We start from the raw sequence: 8717 nt of genomic DNA, 5'->3' as shown, positions 1-8717 counted from the left end.
ATGTACACTTTGGTATTAGACAGATCTGTCTTTAAGTAGCAACCCCACCTCTTTGACCTTAACCTCTCTGAGGCTTAGTTTCCATATCTGTAAAATAAATATTCAATCCATAGTCATCGCTAATTCCCTGCAAAATGCCTAACACAAAGGCTTGTTTGTTAGTACATGTTAAGCAAAAAGGAGTTATTATTGACAGAAGTAATTTTCCCATGATATACATTCCTATAGCATAACCTTGCCCTTGAACCCAATCTCAGGATAATTAATATTTAAATGTATGCCATATTGCAGAAAGGTGGTGCCATTCCTGAGGCACAAAAACCTTAAACTTAAACCACTAACATGGGACTCCATCAACCCTGCAAGACAAGCTTTAGAGATCAACCCCCCTGTGGTCTTGCCATCAGGACATCTTTAGAATTACTACAAAAATCTCTCTTTTTGTAGTTTCCTTGTCTTCAGGACTTCCCTAAATTCAAAGATAAATCCAAAACCAACTTGTAAGCTTTCCTTGACCTTCTCCCAGAGCAGCTTACAAAGTCCTGCCACATGGTCCCATAGTACTTTCCTTTTTCATAGCATTAATCATGTATTGTTTCTGCTAGATAATGTTCCAGCTTCCTCATTAGACTCTAAGCTCCTTGAAGGCAAGCAACTTACCTATCTTGCTAACCACTGAATCCACAGTGATTAGCACATGGCCTGGAATTTTTAAGGAGGCGCTTAAAAAGTTACTGAATGTTCAGAGAAAAGAAATTGGAAGTTAGGGATGGAATTTATTTACAGAGTTGTTGTATATAAAATCATGGTATTTTCCTAGAGTTGGAAGGGATTCTAGAAAACATCTAGTCTTCCCATTGCTTTCCTGATGAGAAAAATGAGTTTATCGATTCACCTGAAAGTCTAGGGCTATTTATTAAATGGTGGAAATCAGACCCAAATGGTATCGTGTTGCCTCCGTGACCAAGATCATGGCTGTGTAAGTGAAAGAAGCCAGGCACAAAAAGACAAGTCATGTATGATTCCGCTTCTGTGAAATATCTAGAATAGGCAAATTCAGAAAGGCAGAAGGTCGATTAGAAGTTACCAGAGGCTGGGGAGAGGAGGGTTGGAGAGTTATTGCTTAATGATGACAGTATTTTGGTCTGGTATGATGAAAATGTTTTGGAAATAATGGTATGGTTGTACAACAGTGATAGCATAGTATCACTGAATTGCACATTTAAAGATGGTTAAGTTGGCAAATTATATGCTATGTATGTTTCATCACAACTAAAAGAAAAAAGAAATGAAAATCATGGCTGTGGTCATTCCCCACTCGCCTTGCTTCCCCAGGCCGTTTGTAGATTGGGGACAATTTCTTTAATGAGCATTTAAAAAAATCATTGAGGGAGGGTGCAAGCAGGCAGAGATAATGCCTGATGTAGGACCATCAAATTAAAAGTGACATTTCTCTATTATTAACCCACAATTTCTCAGCAAAGTAAAATCTCTAAGCTGGTACTAGAAAAATGCCAGTTCCATAAGCTATTTAATTTTTCTGGATAGGGTGTAAAATAACTGCTAAAACCATAAAAGATATCATATGGCACCAAATACAGGGGGAGAAAGAGTTCTTTTTTGTTGTTGTGAGTACTCAATGAACAATTTATTCTCTATTCTCCTAAACATATTAGGGTGCCATTAAGAGAAAAATTTCAAAAGTGTCAGGAAGACATATCCTAAATGGAAAGAAAGTTGAAAAGGTAAATAAAAATGAGCATTCCTTTCGCTATATTCGGTGGAGTCCTGCAGAGAAAAAAAATTCCAGCAAGGCAGCATTGAGACATAGTTTATTAATGCAGTTTCCCCCACAGCGGGACATAGAAAAGAGAAATTGGTAAAACAGTCACATTAAAAAATTATGACTCCTACATCTGATCTTTAGGAATACACAGAAAAGAAACTGTCCTCCACACATGGTTGGAACAGACTGCAAGTTACCTCCCACATTTAGTGGCTCTTAAAGGTGTTTATAGGCAGAACTTACTGGAAGATTTTGAGCAGTTCTCCTAATTACGTTTCGAAATAAAACCCTTGTCGTTTGCTTTTAAAGATTATACACCATGTATGACGTCTGTATTCCCTTTGGAGAAAAGTTGTAGTAGGTGGTATAAACTGGTTACAAGTCAAATTTCTCCGGAGTCTTAGAGCTGGAAAGGACTTTGCCCATCATCGTCTAACTCAGTGTTTTGCAGTGTGGAGTCTGTGCTTCACTGGTGAGGTATGAAATCAGTTTAGAGGGTCACAGCTAGCACTGGAAAGTAAAGAAGGAGGCGATAGAATAAAATTGAATATTAAAAGCCTTTTGCATATACTGTTTTGAGAAACTTTTGTTTCAGTTGTGTGTGTGTGTGTGTGTGTGTGTGTGTGTGTGTGTGTACACATGTTGGTTCACACTGTAAAGTGTGTGCCTTACTATGAGTTCTGGTCAAAAAAATGAGAAAGTCGCCAATGTAATCGCTTTCTGTTCCAGGTAAGATGCCTGGAGCCAGAGGGGGTAAATGACTTTCTCAATTACCGCGTGTCAGAAGTAGTCCAGATCTCTCGACTCCCAAGATCCTTAACATTCGACTCTGGTGATGGAAGAATACTAGTAGGTGGGTGTCAACGCTTGCCCTGTGGCTTCCATACCGCGGCAGCTGACATTCTAGTCCCCTTTTGGAGCAATTCCTGTGCTTCTGGGTCGGCTGGACTCCCCTTTCTCCTCCACTAATTCTGCCAACCTTACGCCATACAGCATCTGACGCTCTGCGAGGTGGAGCGGGTGTGTAGAGGGACAAACGTCAGTGGCCAGGCGTGGATAATCCACGACTGTTGGGTAGCTTGGAAGGTGCAAAATTCCACCCCTGACTGCAGCCTGGAGCTGACGAGCCACTCGAGAAACAGAATCACAGCCTCCCTGTGAAAAAGAGGGGGTGCCTGTGACCACTCACATAGAAGGCATTCTCAGAAAGGAGACAACCAGCTGACAACTGTGGGCTCTAGGTAATTCCTGCCAGACTCATGCACTCTGGCTGGTCTTCCCGAGCCGAAATAGAAGCATGCAGAAAGTGTTCTATGACTGCAAAGACAAAGCAGGATTATGAAAGAGGATCCTGCCTAGGATTCAAAGTGCCTCTGGTTTGGACTTAGAATGATCACCCTCATCAAGAAACAAACACTTGTAACGCATTTACTATGCGCCAGGTATTGTTCTGAGAGTATTATAAATATTCACTCATTTAATCCACATAGTCAACCTTTAGGCCTTGGTGGACTCTCCTAGTCGCACAAGGTTGAGAAGCATGGAGATGTGTTAAAATAATGTTTTTCTTCCTGATCCGAAGACAGGAGGGTGAGTACTGTTAATAGTGTAGAAACCATGTCACTGATGAAGTGAATTAATCAATAGCCAAATCCAGGGAGAAAAGGTCAACTGCCTACTTTCTCTTGGCCGAAGGAACTGGGGGAGGATTGTCCTTGCGAAGATTCATCACTTTCTGATGCTTTCCAGAAGTGGTGATAGATCTGCAACAAGCCATTTATTTACAAAAAAAATATTACCTTCATATATTTGTAGGATAGCTGCTTTGGTGGTGAGGCATCTGCTTGGGTCCAGAAAACACCCCCTCAAGCCCATGTAGAGATCAAACCTGTACCCTGGGCCTCATCCGGTGCTTTGCATGGTGCTGGGAGAGGGTCCTCAGTACTGTGTTGAATTCATTTATTATCACACTTCAAAAACCGAAAACTGACTTTGGAAACTGCTAGATTTGGCTTTGATGATGAAAATTAGTAGAAGTTTACTGAAGTTGTAAGAAGGGCAAGAGGTTTTTTTTTTTTTTAAGATTTATTTCTTTAAAAATTTTTTTTTAACGTTTATTTATTTTTGAGACAGAGAGAGACAGAGCATGAACGGGGGAGGGTCAAAGAGAGGGAGACACAGAATCTGAAAGAGGCTCCAGGCTCTGAGCTGTCAGCACAGAGCCCGACGCGGGGCTCGAACTCATGGACCGCGAGATCATGACCTGAGCTGAAGTCGGCTGCTTAACCGACTGAGCCACCCAGGTGCCCCAAGAGGTTTTTTTAAAGATGAAAAGGAAGTGAGGGTTTTTTTTTTTTTTTAAGTACCTATTACATGCCCTTATGTTTTATAGGTTAACATTAAATCCCACAATACTCTGATGGAATCTCCATTTCATAGATGAGGGAACTAAGTTAAATGATTTGCTGAAAGTAAATAGGTGAGGGGCAGGATTCAGGATACAGTTTGCCTGCAGAATCCATTACTCTTTCCACATCACGCTGTAGCCCGAAAGTTAAAAAAATTTTTTTTTCGTCATCTGAAAAATGATTTGGCCCTAGCACTATTCACTGACCATGGCAATCTTTAATTGATCTTTCCATGCCATAGCCTACCGATTATCCACGAGGAATGGCAACAGTTAAGGCCTGTTCTCTGTAATTAAGCCTTGGTTCCCTTACCAACTCCACCATGTAATTACACTTACTTCTCGAACAGGCAGATATGGTTCACTAAAGAATCTGAGAACAGCCATTTAAATGATGCTTAGTTTCTTGCTCTGGTTTGGTCAAGTCTGGGCTTGGGCACATAAAGAATGCTGCTGACCCTGAACTCAACAATGCTGATGCTACGTGGGAGTCGGGGTGTATTTCCTGCGTATTCTGTGAAACTTCGAACTTCTTCCTGCTCATCGTTTTCCTCAATGAACATGTCGAGTAAAAATGCAGGTTGCTAAATATTTATCCTTTTCTTGGAGCAGCCTGGGCTGACTTAGGCAGCAAGTCTCATATAGTTATTAATCATCAGAAATGGAAAATGTTTCTTTTTGAAAGGTATAATTATCAGAGGTCTCACACGAACAAGATCTTGAAAAGAAGATAGTATTTGCCATCATCAGTACATTCTGTGGCTGGACTAATGACAAAATTTGGCTTATCCCACAAAGTTTATGGACTTTTTTTTTCAGCTGAAATAAGATTTGGCTTAGCATAAGGCACTAAAAGGGTAAGGATGATATTAAATAGCGAAGTTACGCAGGGCTGTGTTGTAATGTGGAGTGAGAAGGGGAACCCACAGAGATTCAATTATCTTCAGGAGTCTAGAAAACCCTAGGCTTACAAATGCACACCAAATAAACCAACTATTAAAGTAAACAAAAGTTGCTTGGAGTTAAAAGTCATTAAATAAAAATGAGATGACAAGCAAGGTCACTTGGACCCAGAGATCGAATGAAATGTCAAGATTAAACACCGGAGGGTTTAAAACAAACACAAACCAACCCCCCCTCTCCTCTTCCCTCATGGGTCAAAAAGGAGCTTAAGACAATCCAAAAATATTTTCTGAGTTTGAAGTCCCCAAAAAGCAAGGATTCAAAGGTCACATACAAAGTACTGCCCACTTTCTTGGTCTCACCATGGCTATTCTGAGGGGACTGTGCAATTAATTAGTACCTGGGGGGGGGGGGAACTCTTAAGAGAGTTGGAGAGGTCCAGATGTTGGAGATTATGACCTCCTGGATAAAATGGAATTTAACGAAAAGAATTCATTTATGACTTTCTCTCCCTATTTGCAGTATGTGTTCAGCTTATTATCTGTACATATTGTGATGCACAGCAATTACAATGCTGAAAATAATGGGCAACACGTGTCCACTGTAGTTAAGTTTAAAAGGGGGGGCATTTGTCACATTTTAGTCTGCACATCTGGTTCTACATTTGCCAACTAATTAATATAGAAATATATTGCAGTGAAAATCCTTTCATATTAAAGTTTTATTTGCCAGGAAGTAGAATTCTTTCCTTTCCTCTCTCTCCCCCACATTTTATGCTGAATTCTGTAATTTCCAGCACTAGGGTTCATCTGAGCAAACAGGACAGAGAATCTGCTCTTGTCTTTGTTTAATTCTCCAAGTTCTGATAGTGACAATTGGGATATATATGCATCCTTTGTTTTGTAAAGCACATCCACAAGGGAGAAACCCTAAGGCTTATTCTAAAAAGCTGGTAGGGCATCAGATATCTCCCACACTTAAAACCACATAAATTAAATTCTAAATTTTAAACTCCCTTTTATTGAAATATAAGTCTGTTTAGCATATTTACAACACTTTATGCACATATATACACAGAAGGCAAATTCTGTCAAATAAAAAAGTTTTTCTTAATAAAAAATTAAAATAAAAACAAAGTAAAGTGCATGAAATTCATTTTCTTCTGGTGAACATCATCATTGTCAAAATTTTGGTCGATGGGGAGGGGGGAGGAAGAAGAAATTCATTACTTGACTCAGCGCATACAGCCAGTCCTGTATTTGTAGCCCTTAGGCCAAAATGACAAGTGGTAAGGAACAAGTCAGACTCATTGTCAGGGTCTGTAGGACCCCCACCCCGGTTCCGAAGGTCCTGCTCTCTTTGTCCTATCGGGAGCCTTCCCCCAGCTCCTAACAGTGATCTCACCATCACGGTGCTGGAACAAAGGCGGAACACAGGAAGGGGGCTCCACCAGCCAATGTCACAGCCCAGCTCCGGGGCCACCAGCGCAGCGTTTGGTAGGAAATGCAGGATTAGCTCAACGGCTCAAACAGAAGTTTTCCTTTTTCGGAAGGGGAATGCGGGGGCCAAGGAACGGGATGCATCTCCCACGGAGACGGCCACCCGGGGGCCAAACTCCGCAGCCCGTTTCTTCGGATCCAAACTCAGTGCTGGCACAGGGTAGAATCCTTTCAGAGGCTGGGCGGAAGGAATGGTTCACTTCTTCCCCCGGTGAGTTCGTCCTCCCAGAACTTTGAAAGGAAACAGCAGGAGACGGAGAGAAAGGGGCAGGTGGGTGAAGCTGAAGTTTTAGCCTCCCTCCCGCTCCGGCCACTGGCTGGGCGTTGGCCGGCTGGTCCCCCGCGGCGGCCGAAGCGACGGCCCTTCCCCCATCAGCCATTCCTCAGCCAGGGGTCTCTCTCTCTCTTCCTCCAGGGTACGCTAAGTCCCCGGTCGGCGGCCGTACTTGGCCTTACAGTGCAAAATGTGCTTGGCGAGGAAGTCGAGGCGGCGCTGCAGCAGCTGAGCGTGGGGGTCGGCGAGCGCGGCCAGCTCGGGGAAGCGAGGCTCGTGGCGCTGGTAGAGGCGCAGCAGCCGGGCGGCCGCGTCCTGGCCGCGGTGCAGCTCCAGGACGCGCCGCGCAGTCCGCTCGCGGAACACGCACACCGACTGCAGCAGCGGCTCGTTATATTTGTCCCACATGCCCGCCACCCGGTAGCCGTGCACCAAGCCCGCCTCGTTGTCCAGAAAGACCAGCGCCCCGCCGGGGCCGCGGTGCAGGTTGCTGGTGGCGCGCTGCATGACGCGCGGGTCCCACTGCAGGCTGAAGAGGTTGCTGACGAGCCGGTCGAAGTTGGCCGTCAGATAGTCAAAAAGGATCAAGTCGGTCCACTGCACCAGGTCCACCAGCTCTGCCTGGCTGCGGTTGGCCAGCTCGCCCCCGGCGGCACGCAGGGGCCGCAGCTGGCCGTCCTCCGAGCGCCAGGGCGCGGGCACCACCACGTCCGTGAGGTTGGGCAGCCAGCGCGTCAGGCTCACCACGCTGCCCTCCGTCCAGTGTGCGGCACGAAGCTCCTCCTGCACCTGCGCCCACTGCGCGCCGCGAGCCTCCACCCGGGCCAGTGCCAGCGGCGGCACGTGGCGCTGGAGGCCCAGCAGGCGCGCCAGGTAGTAGGACAGGGCCTCGCCCTGTATCTGCTCGGGGTTGATGCCGTAGCGCACGCAGGCGCGGGTGCCGTCGGAAAAGCGGGCCAGCCGGTTGGAGCTGCGCCCGCAGCCGCCGCGCTCCAGGGCCACCACCCGGGCGCCGCGCGCCGCCTCCAGCCACGCCGCCGCCTGCGACTCCGAGAAGCCGCGGGGCACCTGCTCCTCCAGGCCGCGGCTCCAGAAGACGCCCCCGTGCACCACGGCGCGCCCCTCCGGCCCGAGCCGCCGGGCTGGCACGTGTCGCTCACGCTCGCCCGGGGGCCGCCGGGGCGGGCCGTCCGCGCCGGCCGCCAAGGTGAGCAGCGCCCGGAAAGTTTTCAGGGAGCCGCCGCGGGCGTCCCGCGCCAGGGGCGGGGGCAGGGGGAAGCGAGGCGCGGGCCCCGGGCCGCCGCTCCGGGCCGGGCGCCGCGGGAGTCGGTCTTCGGGCGGCTGGGTGCGCGGCGGCAGGAGCCCGCCCCACAGCGCCAGCAGCGAGCCCAGCGCCAGCAGCCAGAGCCCCGCGGCGGCGGCGGCGGCGTCCCGCATCCTCCTGCCCATGCTCCCCCGGCCGTGCCGGGGCCGCCGCCGCTTCAAGCCGAGCCCGGGCGCCCGGGTCCCGGCGGCGAGGCGGGCCCGGCAGCGTGCTGGCTCCGGGGCTCCGGGCGCCTCAGCCCCATCGCGGCAGCGGGGCTCTGCCTGGCGCTCCGCCCCGCGATGGGAACTCGCCTCGCCGCCGCTTCCCAGCTGCTTTTGTATTTCGCTGTGAGACCCTCGGGCGGGCGCGATTCACAGGCGCCCGGACCACGTGGGAGCGAGGGGGATCCCCCTCCCCCTCCGCGGCCGCGGCTCCCCGCCCCCCACTCCCCCGCCCCCTTCCCCTCCTCTTCCCCTTAAAGCGGCGATGGCTCTTTCCGCGCGGGAGAGGCGGCCCCACTTCGGTCGGGGACTTAGCGGCCT

At 48.4% G+C, this 8717-nt stretch overlaps 2 protein-coding genes across 2 annotated transcripts in view; one reads left to right on the top strand and one right to left on the bottom strand.

Moving 5' to 3' along the window:
- Nucleotides 1-6093: 6093 nt before the first annotated feature.
- On the bottom strand, nucleotides 6094-8586 carry FJX1 (four-jointed box kinase 1). The gene has a single exon (XM_058688639.1). It carries the CDS (start codon nucleotides 8316-8318, stop codon nucleotides 7017-7019), a length of 1302 nt encoding a protein of 433 aa, XP_058544622.1. The 5' UTR covers nucleotides 8319-8586; the 3' UTR covers nucleotides 6094-7016.
- The window catches only part of PAMR1 (peptidase domain containing associated with muscle regeneration 1), a 160680-nt gene continuing 159930 nt past the window's right edge, over nucleotides 7968-8717 (top strand). Inside the window, 1 exon segment of the mRNA XM_058688638.1 lies at nucleotides 7968-8076. The gene's annotated coding sequence lies outside the window, so the exon portion shown is untranslated.

This window comes from Neofelis nebulosa, chromosome 10 (assembly GCF_028018385.1).
Source record: "Neofelis nebulosa isolate mNeoNeb1 chromosome 10, mNeoNeb1.pri, whole genome shotgun sequence".
Taxonomy (NCBI): domain Eukaryota; kingdom Metazoa; phylum Chordata; class Mammalia; order Carnivora; family Felidae; genus Neofelis; species Neofelis nebulosa.
The sequence above is the reverse complement of the archived record's forward strand: the minus strand, read 5'-3'. Positions and strand labels throughout refer to the sequence as shown.

Coding starts and splice junctions, on each gene's coding strand:
- FJX1 (XM_058688639.1), bottom strand. CDS start 8,318: ATGGGCAGGAGGATGCGGGACGCCGCCGCCGCCGCCGCGGGGCTCTGG.